Source organism: Pimephales promelas, chromosome 8, assembly GCF_988280905.1.
Source record: "Pimephales promelas chromosome 8, fPimPro1.hap1.1, whole genome shotgun sequence".
NCBI classification, from domain to species: Eukaryota; Metazoa; Chordata; class Actinopteri; order Cypriniformes; family Leuciscidae; genus Pimephales; species Pimephales promelas.
The window spans coordinates 12,395,130-12,410,731 of record NC_142776.1 but is presented as its reverse complement, the minus strand read 5'-3'; the positions used below and the strand labels follow the sequence as shown (position 1 = coordinate 12,410,731).

General features: G+C 38.3%; 1 protein-coding gene and 1 long non-coding RNA gene across 3 annotated transcripts in view; one reads left to right on the top strand and one right to left on the bottom strand.

Moving 5' to 3' along the window:
- Positions 1-3,411: 3,411 nt before the first annotated feature.
- On the bottom strand, positions 3,412-4,880 carry LOC148977655 (uncharacterized). The gene is made up of 2 exons (XR_016169458.1): positions 4,756-4,880; positions 3,412-4,338 (listed from the first exon to the last, which is right to left on the bottom strand). It is a non-coding gene; the product is annotated as an uncharacterized LOC148977655 (long non-coding RNA).
- Positions 4,218-15,602, top strand: part of ppp1r12c (protein phosphatase 1, regulatory subunit 12C) — a 27,897-nt gene continuing 16,512 nt past the window's right edge. For both annotated transcript variants that reach the window (XM_039655642.2, XM_039655641.2), the window contains exons 1-5: positions 4,218-4,384; positions 4,788-4,947; positions 5,934-6,064; positions 10,725-10,843; positions 13,926-14,085. In XM_039655642.2, coding sequence (XP_039511576.1) covers positions 4,218-4,384; positions 4,788-4,947; positions 5,934-6,064; positions 10,725-10,843; positions 13,926-14,085 — 737 coding nt within the window. The remainder of the gene's footprint in view (positions 4,385-4,787; positions 4,948-5,933; positions 6,065-10,724; positions 10,844-13,925; positions 14,086-15,602) is intronic.

Genomic DNA, 15,602 nt, shown 5'->3' with positions numbered 1-15,602 from the left:
TGTAATCCAATGTAGGAGTGTAGGACTGTAGGAGTGAGGAATCAAATACTCGGATGACGCAGTCATTATTGATTATACAAACTCGGATAGACAACTTAAGCCTGAATTGGCTGAGTTCCCTGAGTGGAGCAGGGCGAATTAAGACCAAGGAGATGGTCATTGATGTCCACAGGGAAAGATCTACCATAGCATCAAAGCATTAGATGTCAGCAGTCAGGAAAAATAGATGGTACAAGAATATAAATATCTGGGAACCACCATCGATCAAAAACTTACTTTCAAACCAAATAGTATCCTTCTGAAATCCTTCTGTCTGGTGTTGCTGGCTCCAGGGATCAACCACAGTGTAGTCTCCTCAGCGGATCAGCATGACAACCGTCTGTATTGAGCTGAGTATGGGATATCTCTGGGCTCTTCAAGTGGGCCCACAACACCTCAAGAGGCCTCGACAGTGATTCTGGCATCCCAGAGTCACCCCCATCCGTCCCACACTCAACTCAGCCTAGCTTACTTACCTGTACATCAGCATTTCTTTCTTTCTATTGTGCTTGAGATCCCTCATGTTGCAGAGGCTGCTCCTTCCTCCTAGTGGCATAAAACCTTGATGTGACCCAACCACAATCTCTAATGCCACAAACTGTCTGAAACGTTCACTATCCCCTATATTGCACGACTTGCTATTCACAACATAGAATAGCAATCTCAGACACAGCTAGCATATTTTTATCATGTAGAGGGCAGGACTCTTGAGATTCTAGGGTGGATTTGATTGCATAGAAAATAGGATGAGACTCTAGTCTAAATAGACTAGTCTTTATTGGTGATAGACAGGAACTGTAAATTTAGCATATATTGGCCTATGTAACTTCTAAATGTGAATTTCATCATTGTTTTGGATCACATTAGATCATGTATTAATATAATTTTTTTTTTTAAAAGTAGTCTAACTTTTGTTTACATCTATTTTGATTGAATATCCACTAACATCTTTCGCACACCAACATCCAAAACAAAGTTATCAAAGGGATAGTTCCAAAAGGGATCACCCAAAAATGAAAATTAGCCCATGATTTACTCAAACGTTTGCTTCAGAATCACTTTATTACACGTTTGTGTTTGACGTGTATGACGATCATACCGGTGTGTTTTAAACGTTCAGTGCATCACGTGATCAAGTGCTAATTTCAAATGCGGTTGCCTTGGGCTGGCACCAAGGGGGTAATCTATCAGCCGGAAGTTGAAGCCTCGCGGGAGCCGCCATTGTAGCAGAACTTCACCTGCTGTTAGCGTCCCATTGACTCCCATTCCTTTTGGCGTCACTTTGACAGTGAATAACTTTACATCTGAGGCGTCCAAAGACTTCATTTGTCCATTATTTATTTCTAAAGAAACACGACAATGTATAAAACGCTCCATTACTTTTTATATACGTTATGGCCCCGTAGATGCCGTTTTTGTGGAAAATAGGCTAACGATTGCGTCATCACCACGCAACTTTCTGTCGCACAATAGAGACATTACCGTATAGGCAGGAGGAGAAGCTCGCAGGCAATCTTTTACTGTCTATGAGGCAATCGGGGGGACATGGAAGGCATAAAGTTGAGGGAGAAGCCTTTTACTGTCTATGGGAGAGTCCATAAAAGCAACGGGAGAAAATATTTCAACAACGTTTTGGCTTGGCACAGCTACTAGAAGATTTACAACTGTCAGACTGTCGTCACGCTCAGTCTGAGCCTGCGCAGTCACTCAGACATCAGACAGGAAGTGCAAAAATCGGGCTTCAGTCTTCTCCGTTGAAATCAATGGTGTTGCTCTGTCCATTTCTTTTACTGTCTATGGCTGGCACTGAACAGGAGTAGGACAAGCTCAGCCCTTTTCATGTATAACAACTATTCAGCATTTTTTAACCACATAATGATTATTTTAGGTTTCAATTGAAATGGACATTTTAATTAAAAACTAGCAAAAAAAAAAAAAGAAAAAAAAAACTTGTTAAATTTTGTTGTTAAATAGCCTACACACGGATGTCTAAGGAAGTAGCAATAATAGGCCTAAATTACCAGGCCTCAATTATAATTTGACAACGTGTTTTATCTGAAACACATGGGTAGGTAACTACAGTTAAGTCTATTTTTCTCACAGTTCACCAACCGCTTGATTGTATTTCAGGAGAAATTGAAGATTTTACATGATGTATCAGTTCCGATTCTCTGAATTGCGGTGCAAACTAACATGGGTGAGTCTTTCAATTTGCATGATGGAAGATACAGTCTGACTGATCGTTAGTTTGAGGATGGCGAAGAAGGTAGTCTATGTAAACACAGGTGAGTCGGTTCACTCTCATGTAACGTTAGACACTGGACAATGAGTGAGCTGTGTACTTAGGTATGCATGGTGTTTGATGAAGGGGAAACAGTGTGGAAGGGTAGTATTCCAGTGATTGTAAACTAGTGGGTGGAAGGACCTAGTCCTGCTGATGGCTTGCTGGCTAAATCCGTGAGTCTGTGACAGCTTATTTCAACTTACCTTACAGGTTATTTTACGGCACTGCTAGATGATGCTGTGGACCACATTACACAGCTGATGCAATAATAGAGGTTGACCGATAATAAAGAGACTAACATACCAAGAGCCAAAGATTCACTGGAATATTGGAAAAGACCAGACTTATCGGTCGGTAACCTGTGAGAGAATGTTCTCAAAGGAAGGGGACTGCAGCCGACTCTCAGCCAGATCGTTCTCACAGTGCCTAGGCCAGACCTGGGCCATATCAATAAACTAGAGTCATTTTACAGGGTTTGGGCCACATCCGGGCCAGAGGAAGTTGTTTGAGTCCGTTGTCAGTGTGTTGCAGCAGTTTTGGTCATCAGAACTGGGCCAGAATTGAAGCAAGGATGAGGCCCAGAGGTGGCCAGACAAATTTTACTATCTGGGAGCCTACAGTATTGTTCAAGAGGAGAAATAGACTCATCAAACAACTTATTTCTCATTAAAATTAATTTAAAAATCCCCTTTGTGCCTATATTCTTCTTCACCACAATTACACGTACATTTAATAACCACTTTATTCCTGATCTCCCCACACATTGTTCTTATTTTATTTTTCCACCAAATGGATGTTTTTTTCTTTTCGATTTCAAACATTCAAAGCTATATGATATATAGCCTACTGCTATACAAGTTGAATAAATAATACAGATGATGTTATTACTTCACGAATAATAAAATGTCAAATGCATGCCATATTCATACTTTTTAGTTATAAAAAGATATCAATTGCCAGCTATGGGCACCCACAACACAAGCAGTGTATTTGTTGCGCTGAATGTGTTATTGTTGCTCTGAATAATATAGACTTTTATTAGCATGAATGGTTAGCATTATGGTACATAAAATATATTATCAAGAGGGTAAAAGTTTGTTGTGCTTTTATTTGTGCACGCCACAGTCTATGGTGCACACTCACAGAATAAAATTACATAAACAGTGTATGCATTTTATTAACCACTAGATGGCACTGTAATCGATACTCCAAGATTTCATATCTTTTCCTTTACGAGGCTTCTCCATCCTTAGATAAAAAAATGTTTCTTTAATTTAAAATTCACTCACACATATTTGACAATTGGAATATATCAGATATATCAGATAGTTTACATGTTTGTGAAAGCTTTGAAATATAAAAGGGGAAAAAAAGCGTCAGAACCTCCACTTACAGCCTTTTGCATCACATTGATTGAACTACAACGTATTCATACAAATTTAAAATAAGTATGAAAAGGGAAATGCTAAACATGATATTCTGGAGGTATAATAAATGATAGCTAATGCATCATATCAATATCAGAGAATGCTAATAACACACCATAAAAAAAAAAAAACGGAAGCTGGAAATGATCTCTGCTATGCCCTCTGCAGTCTGGAGGTGGAACTGTAGTTTTGATCTCTGACCTAAAACCTTAAACGTCATGGCAATTACATAAAATCTTTTTCAGGTTCTTGAACTTTATTACTGGTCGTCGAAATCTCCGATCGGCAGGTATTTTCAGTGGGACAGAAGAGAGCGTTAATGACTGGTTAGATGTTTTTAGTAACTTCCTGTGAATATGATAAGGAAGTGTAAACAGCGCGCATGGAGGGCGTGTCTGTGTCATATATGTTCCTGTTAGCTGTGATCATGGGGATTTCTCTTTAAAATGTGTCTTTAGTGCTGGATTATGGGGGACGCGGCGGTAGCGAAGCGTCGGGAGCAGTTGACGCGTTGGTCGGGCTCCAGTACAGACAGAGAGCCGGCGGTGCCGCGGAGTCGCTGGAGAGGAGAGACGAGCACCGGAGCTCCTGTTGGAGGCAGAACAGACACCAATGAGCAGCAGAAAAAAAACAGGTAAAGAGATTTACCACCACAATAATGGCAAAAACAAAACAAGGGGAACATTTTACTGTTAATTAGTGATATAGTTCCTCGATGTAAACAAACATTTCCGAATAAATCTGTTTCTGTGTTTCTCAGCTTAACTCTTTAATGAAGATCTCCAGATTTAGTTAGCTATTTTGGGTGTCAAGGACCATCTGCCATGCATTGGATTACTATCCTGGTAGAATGTGTTTCCTGGTTATCCATTCTTACTGTACAGGTGGCAGTTGTAGAACCTCAGCGTATAACCCCAAATTACACAATATTTGTCAAGTCTATTAACTGTGTAATAGTGTAATCCTGTAAAGTTTTTGAGGTGTCACAAACAATGTTGTCAATACCATTCCAGATAACCTGTCTCTCCCTTTCTCAGGTTGCGGGTAAGGTTTGAGAAGACTGCAGAGTTCTTAGCAGTGTGTGCTAGTGGTGACACAGAGGAGGCAGGCGAGATGCTGAGAGAAGTACGAGTAAAGAACGGAGATGACGACGTGGTCAACTGTGCCAATGCAGATGGAATAACAGCTTTACACCAGGTCAGAATTTTGCTGAAGGAATTTTTCACTCTAAAATGAAAATTATGTTATTAACTACTCACCCTTTCAAACCCGTAAGACTTTTGTTCATCTTCGGTACACAAATGGAGATATTTTTAATCAAATCTGAGAGCTTTCTGTCCCTCCATAGACAAGTTACTCTACTACCACTTTGATGCTTCAAAAATCTTATAAAGAGATCGTAAAACTAATCCATATGAATTAAGTGGTCCAAATTATCTGAAGAGAGTCGATCACTTTATATGTTTAGCAGATTTAATTTAGGCTTTTATTCATATATAAATATTAATCAGAAAACATAAACAGAAGGTCAACTGAACCTGCTTAATGCACAGGATTGGTTCCTGAGGAAGCTCAAATGCGCTGCGTAAACGAGAGAATGAACCTCATTGCTTCATGTGGAAGCTCAAACGTGCTTTTAAGATGTTCCCTCCCCTCTCTCCCGTAGCCGCTGTAATAGAAAAAACGATTAAATAACGAAATAAATAATTATAGTTTTATCAAGTTACCATGAAATCAAATTGACCATTCCTATTTTTCTACATAATTTTGCAGTATTTATTATAAATGATTTGCATGCACAAATTAATATCCATGCACATTATTTGTTTAAATTCATATGCCCTCATTATCTTTTATGAAAATAACTTCCACTCCCTCTTGCAACGACCTCACTTCTAAGTTGACATGTTTACCGGCCCATGTGCCTGACAACCCGTGAGATCACAGTAATAGCAAACCACAACCATCCAATCAATTCCCTATGGACAGAATCAAGTACATTTTTTCTTGTTTGAGAAGCTGTTTCAGTCAGATATACTTCAAAAAGGGGAAGAACTCCCTTTTTTGTTCATTCAGACTATTGCATTAATTACACTATTGCATCTGTTTCATGCTGACTTTAATGTTGGTGCATTTCTGTAAAAATGGTGTACTGATGGACTGTACATGGTGTTCTTTCCCAGGCCTGTATCGATGGCAGTATGGAGATGGTGGAATTTCTTCTGTCTCAGGGTGCCAAAGTTAACCAGGTGGACAGTGAGGGTTGGACTCCTCTTCATGTGGCTGCATCCTGTGGGAACCTGGAGATAACAGAGTATGTTATGACAGAATTTAATGAAAATGTTTTTAGATTGAGTCCGTCTCAAGGTGTTCTATTATGTTTAGCTTTAGCTTTGAGATTGCTTTGCGATGTTTAGTGTGATTGAAATATGTTTTGAGATATATATATATTAAAATAAAAACTAGCACAGCCTTAAGGACCTTATCACACTCATCAAACCATTATTACTACGACTATGCATTAGTTCATTTAATGTTTAGCTATTGCACAGTATTCTCGAGAGCTGTCGTTCCAACCACATAACTTTGGGATGTTGTATGCGAATGTTCGTTGGAACGATGGTTTCGGGAAACTCGTTGAACTTTGCTGATAACGACGGAACTTGTGACCATAGTTGGCTAACGATGCTTTAGGGAAACACACCCCAGTTAGCCAGACAGAGATGATTTTGGTTGTCCGAAATGTGGGTTTTGCGTCTTCTTTCAGTCAAACACGATCTGAGATATATTAAATAATGAGTATTTTTGTAAATAAAATACCTATATAAAACTTTAGAGAAACTTTTCAGAACTCGACACTCTCATAAAAGCCCATATGGATTACCTTTATGATGGATAGATGTGCTTTTTGAAGCTTTAAAAACTGCCTCTATTCAATGCCATTACAAAGCTGGGAACAGCCAGGATATTATAGCTCTGATTGTGAAACTGAAGTCCTATACACCTTGGATGGCTTGAGGGTGAGTAAATTTAGGGATAATTTTCATATTAATCTGTTCCTTTAATAATTTTTCATGGTTTAAACCGGTTAATGTACATTTTTACTAGTCCTATATTAAAGCTGGCATCAGTAGTTCTTGAAAAACACTTTTGGCCAATGTTAAAATTTGAAATCACCAAAACAAACACTAGCCCAAAAGGTATCTCGCCCCTAATTTGATAGTTCTACCCCACACTTACGTACGTGACCATAACCCAGCGACTATGGCGCAATATGCTGTACCTGCCACCGCCGGCTGAGGGTATGATGTCATCAATAAGTGAAAGCAATGGTAATCCATGTCCAATTTGTTTTAACTCCTCTATCGTTCAGCTCCGTTTCACATGTAAGACGACGCTCAACACCCATCCCCAAAACACAGTTATCATGATCGATAGGACGAGCAAGACAGTCATAGTAACGAATATATTACAACTATAAATAGATTAGGGGGTTATATCGATCACTAAATGAGGAACCAAAGGAAACAAATATATATTAGGAGTATATTATCTTACTTTTCAGACACACTTTGGGAGTCCACGCTTCAAACAGACAGTAGAGGAGTTTTAGATGCTCTAGGCTATGGTGTGAAAATAAATGTGTCTTTTTCATAGCTGAAGAGAACGACAATATGATCACAAATGAAAAAGATGACACACAAGCTTATTTAAGCAATGACCAGCACATATTAGTTCTGTGAAAGAAAGCTAAACAATGTTACTCACCTCTCGAGAAGAAATAAAGCGATGTTAGGCCTCCCCGCTCCTTGAGTTCTCTCCAGCGCTGGTAAGCTTCTCCAATATTAACACGAGTTCTACCTCATGCCTGATGCCTGATCGCAAGCCTTCTTTTTAATTTTAAGTCCCTCATACATTTTCCTCTTTTTTTTTATTTTTATTTTATTTTTTATCTGCCATGTTTCTTTCTGCAGTCGTTGGGCTAATGTCTGTTCAGTGTGCTCTGAGTGCTCTCTCCTCCCCGTCATTAGTTGACACGCCCCTTACTGCTGATTGGTTACAAGTGTGTTTTGGTACTCCGACACAGTTTTCAAAAGTGTTTTTTTTTTTTTTTAAGAGCCCCTATCATGGATTTTTGAAAATGACTGTTCATATGGTGTGGAATATAGCTCTAAGGGAATGAAAACATCCTGCAAAGATTTATATCTGAAAGTGCACCGTATATAAAGTTATTGTCTTTCAAAAGTGAGAGTCGACTCTGAGTCTATGAAAGGAATTGTTTTTGAAACGAGTCATTAGCTGTTACATCATGACGTAGAGAGGTCATTGGCCGCGCCCAGTTACTGTGCGCGCAGACGGAAGTGTAAACTTGAAGTCTACACATTCAAATACTTCATCATAGCATCATGTCGAGAAGACGCTCGGCTGTGTTCTACAATGCAAAGATAGTTCAGCCACTTTGTTTTCATTTACCAGAGACGAGCATGTGAAGAATCGGTGGTTAGAGTTCATATTTGCAATGATACCACAACAGTATAGCCCGATTGTGTTCTCATCATTTTAATGACGAATCGTTCAAAAACATAAATTAATTCAAATGTGGATTCGCAAGCGGTGGTTCCTGAAGGAGGTCTCAGTAACTTACTTACCCAGTGTATATGGATCAGCTTCCTCCTATGAATCAAAACCTGTAAGTATTATTAATAATTGTTGCTTTTATGGGTTTTGAACGGTTTTGTAGCGTCGGCGCGAGGAGGGAAGGCGCAATAAGTATGTGTGTGCGCGCGTGTGTGTGTGTAAGTTACGCTCAGCGCAGCTTCTAGGTCTCCAATGTCAATTTTTTTTTAAATATGTGAAATGTTTGTCGCTGTTATTGGAGTTGTCATAAAGAATAGAGCGTCTTATAGTACTGCAGTGCTTTATCAATACGTTTATGCGTTATGCTAACAAACAATAACTGACTGGGTCTGTCATCTGACTAATCACCGCCAATTAGCGTCACGCAAAGGAGTGGTTTGGAAAAATGAGTCGTTGTACGAATCATTTGGGAGTCGGTGAGCAAATCAGTTAAAAATAAATGCATATTATAAGACAAATCAAGTGTTTTTTATCCTTGCATGCATGTTAAACTGTTTTTGGGAACTCCCAAAACAAAAATAGGAACATTTCAAATGCTATGATAGGGGCTCTTTAAAAATAGCTCCCACCATTAATGACACAACTTTTGATTGAAACATTATTTTATTAAACAAATCCATCAAGCGATATCCTTCTAGAACTTTTTTGACTCCAAGATGCCTGGAGAGTTGTCCACAATTTTTTTTTTCGAGGGCCCCTTTTCCCTTTGTTGCTTTGTTTAAAAAACAAAACATTTTCGTGGGACTTCTTGTGGTCCCCTTGGAAGTTTGCTGAGGCCTGCTAGTGCACCCTGACCCCCTGATTAAGAACCACTGTACCTTAAGTTACAAAACAATGCTCTTAGCCTGGCTAACGCCAGACACAATTCTCGTTGAGACTTAGGTCTGGGATCCACATGTTCATTTCCCATATTTGAGGTGTGGTTTACGAATGCCCGGTGCTGTTTATTGGGTGCTAAGAATGTCTATCAAATGAGCCTGTAAGTAGCTCATAGCCAATCATTTCAATTAGAAAAACACAAGTATTAAGTACAGTTTAACATAGATGTTGAAGTTGTTATTTGCATTGGAAATTGTTTGCGTTTGTACTTCAAGTTTAAAAAAAAATTTAAATTTAAATTTAATGACTAAAATGTCAACAAATTTAATCGGGTATGTGCGCACAGCTGAAAGTTATGCTACTAAAGCGGTAGCTATATATTGATATTGAAAAGCAACACAACTTAGTGGCACTGTGACAACCACAGTAGGTAGTCTATAGGCATAATGACAATATGATATTAATAAATACCACTTACCATTTATAAGTTCATAAGTTAAATGGACTTCGTCGACGACGATGCCTAGCAGGTTGGTACTATACAACTCCGTGGCTAACATGTCTTGCCACTTTGTGCTCATTCAGGCCTCGGGACCGCCGAACAGAAGCTGGTATTGACAATTCTTTATTTATTGACACAGCTGAGTGGCAGAGATTCCAAGGTTGACCGCCGCCTGTACCTGGTCCTCCATTAGGGCGATTAATGGCGAGACAACAATAATAACTGGGGTCTCTCGAAGTTTAACGCCAAAAGCTGCTCTTTTTTCAAAATAAACTTGCATTCTAAACTACTTAGAACAATATAAGGCTGCATCAAAAGGTAGCTTCGCGTCTGCTGCCATGTTGAATTCATAGATATAAACAAACTGCTTCGGTTTGACGCATAGATGTCGTCATCGTCTTGCTGCTCCCTCCCGTTCTGTGATTGGTTCCCTAAATGCGGAGAAAATCTGGGCCATGGTATCTAGACTGCCTTTCAGCGTGAATAAAATCACGCTGCGGGAAGGCAGCATGGGGAAACCCAGACTAGTATATAATAAAAATAACAATCTTCTATCGTGCGCAGTGACATTGTGAACAGCTATCGTGTTTATGTCATAGCTTTTACTAAAATCTTGGCGCTTCTTGTATTATACAATACAATCTTGTATTGTTCATGAGAAGCATTTTAAAGGTAGCACTGAGACTGAAAGTTAAATTGCCAATAGCAAAATAAGTTGCTTACAGCAACGTTTTTAAATGTGTCTGTATTTGTGTACAGAGGTTTTTTATTTAGAGATTTAGGGGGTTTAATTAAGGGGGTTAAATCTAATTAGGTGGTAAAAGAACTTGGACTGTTGTGAATGTTATGAACCCTGTTAGTATTTATTATTCTGTGCTTACTGGTACTGTCACTCCTGTACAACTTGACTGTAGTCCTTGACGGTAGTTTATGGTGAACTGTACATTTTTCTGACTGCTGTAAACGTTTAAGCTCATTCCAGAGTTCACAATGTAAGATTACATTTGTGTTTCAGATTTCTGCTCCAGCAGGGTGCATCTCTCTGCACCGTGAACTGTGATGGCGATGTACCACTGGACATTGCAGAGGATGAGGCCACAGAGACACTGCTGCAGGAGCACACTTCAACTCATGGTTAGAAAACAAAACATTTGAGATGACATCATGAAGCGTGTATAGGTCGCAGAAGTTAAAGCCTTTATTAAGAATAATCACCAAATCTAAGTTTGTTGGAGGTGCAAAGCACACAATATAAAATAAAAGCACAAATGTCCGCACACTGGGGTTATTCAACAACTTGAAAGCTTTTGACCTCTCAGATTCAAAACGTCATCTGAAGAAAACCCTGAATGTTATTCTATCAATAACATTATATAGTTTGCCCAACATGTTTTTTACTCTCTCATGTCTTTCCAAAACTGTATGACTTTCTTATTTTCTCAAAATATATATTGAGACGTTACTAAGGGTATTTTTTTTACATAGATAAATCAGTGGTAACTAAACCATGTGATTACCAACAATTTTAAAATATCTTCTTTTGAGTTTCACAGAACAAAGACATGCATACAGATTTAGAATGACATGAGGGTAAGTAAATGATGGCAGAATCAACATTTTTGGGAAAACTCCGTATCCCTTTAGTATGGAAGCTTGTTTCCGCCATTGAATAAAAAATATAATAAAGAATTGTGACTTTTTATCTTACAATTCTGACTTTTTTTCTCACAATTCTGACTTTTTTTCTCACAATTGCGAGTTTATATCTCACAATTCTGACTTTATTTCTCAGAATTGCGTGATATAAAGTCGCAATTGCGAGTTATAAAGTCAGAATTGTGTGTTATAAAGTCAGAATTGCGAGATATAAAGTCCGAATTGCGAGATATAAAGTCAGAATTGTGTGATATAAAGTCAGAATTGCGAGATATAAAGTCCGAATTGCGAGATATAAAGTCAGAATTGTGTGATATAAAGTCGCAATTCTGAGAAAAAAAGACAGAAGTGTGACTTTTTTTCTCACAATTGCGAGTTTACATCTCGCAATTCTGACTTTATAACACATAATTGCGAGTTTAAATGTCGAAATTCTGACATCTTTTCTCAGAATTGTGAGATATAAACTCGCAATTGCGACTTATTAGGCCAATTCTAAGGGGAAAAAAAGACTAACTTTTTTCCCCCTCAGAATAGTTTAAATCTCACAATTCTGACTTTAAATCTCACAATTCTGACTTTATATCATGCAATTCTGACTTTATAACTCGCAATTGCGACTTTATATCACGCAATTCTGACTTTATAACTCGCTTTGCGACTTTATATCACGCAATTCTGACTTTATGTCTCGCAATTCTGAATTTATAACTCGCAATTGCGACTTTATATCACGGAATTCTGACTTTATATCTCGCAATTGCGACTTTATATCTCGCAATTCTGACTTTTTATCTCGCAATTGCGACTTTATATCACACAATTCTGACTTTATATCTCGCAATTCTGACTTTATATCTCGCAATTCTGACTTTATATCTCGCAATTCTGACTTTAGAACTCGCAATTGCGACTTTATATCACGCAATTCGGACTTTTTATCTCGCAATTGTGAGAAAAAAAGTCAGAATTGTGAGATAAAAAGTCGCAATTATTTACTTTATTTTTTTATTCAGTGGCGGAAACAAGCTTCCATACTTTAGTGTGCAGATTCGAATCAGTCAATCTTTTTGATGGAGTCGATCTTTTTTCAATCGATCTTTTTGATTGAGTCACATAGATTAAACAGAACTTGAATGCAGTTTTACTCAGTGTATTATGTAACTTTTTATATATTTACCCTCTATTCATTCACAAATAACTTAAAGGAGCAATGTGTGACTTTTAGCGACATCTAGTGGTTCGGTTGCGAGTTTGCACCAGGTTTGCACTAAGGGCTCAGCCCACTGCTCACCCCTCCCTTTCGAAGAAGCTACGGTTGCTAAAACGTGACAAACATCTCGTCGGCTGAGACAGCAGAGAATAGCCAGAGTAAGCCAAGAGTGTGTAACATTGTCACTGTTTCTGTACCACAGTCCATTATAAACCACATCATGAATACTGTCTGTTTACAAAGCCATAGTCAGGTGAGGATCAAGGGTTTTAATATATAATTTAATAAAATAATAATCAGCTGATTGTCTCACAAACGTAACCAGCAGCACATTTCTCCCCACATACTGTAGCAAACCCATAATACAGCGAGGGAGCAGCTATATATTTTTTCTAACAGGGTAGTAATAGTTTAGCTGGCTAATATGAGCTGTTACTGTGGCTGAGCTGGGACGCGTCTGCATGAGTCCAAAGGTCGGAAGTGCGCGCGCTGTTACAATCATGTCATCTCCGCATCCCATAGATACTATTTACTACACACAATATAGGCTATATTTTTCTCTGATTTTTAAAATTCTTCGCGATCGACTTTAGTGATAAAAGACTTTAGTAAAAGTCTCTATCGACGGGTTAGTGATTCCTGTAACGTACTGTTTTACGGTCAATGACATGAATACTAATCATCAGCTGTCTCACGAACGTAACAGCACATCTATCCCCAACATAACAAACCCATAACACAGCGAGGGAGAACTAAGTTACATAAAACAATCCCAACTACATATTTTACACCACTCACAAGGGAAAAGTCACAACTCACGGAGTGTAAGGCTAGCTTCCAGCTTTCCGCTACTTCTCTTTCAAGGTAGTGATGAAACGCGTTCTGTAGCGCTGTGTGTTCGCGTTCGGCTACGGTAGGAATATGACGTCACAACATGGCGACCTTCATAGAAGGGGATTCCCTCGGTTATGGAGCTATTAATGTCTCATTCTAAGGTAATAAAAACATTACGGCTAATTAAGTAAGTTCTTTATACACCACTGAAAACATAGTTATGGATGTCATATTGCATTTCTGTTAACAGATACTCAACTTTGTTACACATTGCACCTTTAACAAAATATTTCCATAATTATAAACATTATGTATGTTTCTAGACATGTGTAGATTAGTACATTTACATTTAATTAGTTTTTCCACACCAAAATCATCTGGTTAATTTAAAATTATTAATAATAATAACAGACATACATTTATTAGATAATTCTCCTCAGAGGATCTTGCATATTTTGTTGTTTTATGCAGAAGTGTAGGAGATACACTTGTAATCAGTCCATCTCTTATCAGGTATGGATGTGGAAGCAGCTAAGCGGGCAGAAGAGGAGTGGATCATGCATGATGCCCGCCATTGGCTCACAGACGGGCTACCTGCTAATATTTGCCACCCCCGGACTGGTGCTACTCCCTTACATGTTGCAGCAGCTAAAGGATATTTGGAGGCCATTAAGTAAGTATGAATCCAAACAGGGAACGGTGGGGTAAAAAATCTTTGCATTGCAAAATGGTAATGTGGTATTATGCAAAATTGTAAGTTTAAGTTTTACCTTAGACTACTAGCATCTCAGTGATTAATGAATTTTGTAGTGTTTGGCCTCAAACCATAGGGACCAATCCACCCTTATTTGACCAGTTTAAAACCCCATACTCATGCTGGGTGTCTTACCACGCCATTGGGGAGTTCTCTGTTCACAGGATAGCCATTGTTTATTTCATGTCTCTATGCAAAGTGGAGAAGGAGTGGAGTGTGCCTCGATTAGATCAGAAGGCACATCAGCTTCTTGTACACTGCATGAAATCCCAAAACGTGACTGAAGAGAAAAAGAATAACTAGTCATTGTCATTCCCAGAGAAAGCATTAGAAGGCAAACCTACAAACACACTCTATTGAGATGAACTTTAAAGTCACCTTGAAATCAAAATGCTTCATGGAATGTTGCAATGTCTCAGTATAGGTTTCACCCAGACTTTAAAGTCCTCATAAAAAAATAAATAAATAAAAAATGCCAATTTCTATTTTTCGTGGATTTGTGCAGTATTTATATATTATATTATTGCAGTATTTTTGCAGTGCCTGTGCACTATGTATTATATCTGTGGTTCATCTGTGCACATCATATAACACAAATAATCCCCTCCCTCTTGCAATGACGAGATCATAGCAATAGCAAACCACAACATTTCAATAAATTCCCAATAGACAAAATTAAGTCCCGCCCTACATTTTTATTCTGACTTTACAATATGTGGGCAGACCAAGACTAAAGAGTTGATATTAGTCATGAGACAGAAGAGTCTAGGGAATAACTTTTTTTTGGGGGGGGGAGTAGGTAAACTTTCACCACAACTATATTTAGTCTGATCATTTAAACCAGTGATTCTCAACCAGGGGATGGGGCCCTCTAGAGCAGTGTTTCTCAACTGGTCACAAGACCGCTTTGAGTGGGTTGCAGACTGTGCAGTCAAAGAAACATCAGCAAAACATTTTTTAATTATTATTCTAAATGTGTTTTTTTCTAATGCAACACTTTTATTTTGAAAGATGTGCATGAAAGCTGTTGACTCTTTTGTAAAGAGGAAAGTTGTTAAGTAAAGAGTGCCTGAGACATGTCCTGATTCAGTATCTCTGTCAGATGAGATGTTGTTAAGCTACAGTATGTGTCAGTGTCATTATTCTTATGTTATTTTCATAACTTGTTACAAAATAAAGTCTCTCACATCAGAATTTTTTTTTCCCTCTTATCAGACAGGAATGCTCGCGTGCTGTTTCACTTGTAACAAAATAAAGAGAAAAATAAGGATAAGTGGGTCGTGGCTTAATAACCATGGGAAAATGTGGGTCCCATGGCCAAAATAGTTGAGAACCACTGCTCTAGAGGCCCTCAGTAAACTTCCAAGGGGCCTCAAGATTACTTAAAGGGAGTAAAAAAAAAAAAAGACAAAACAAGCATTCAAATATGTAAAAAG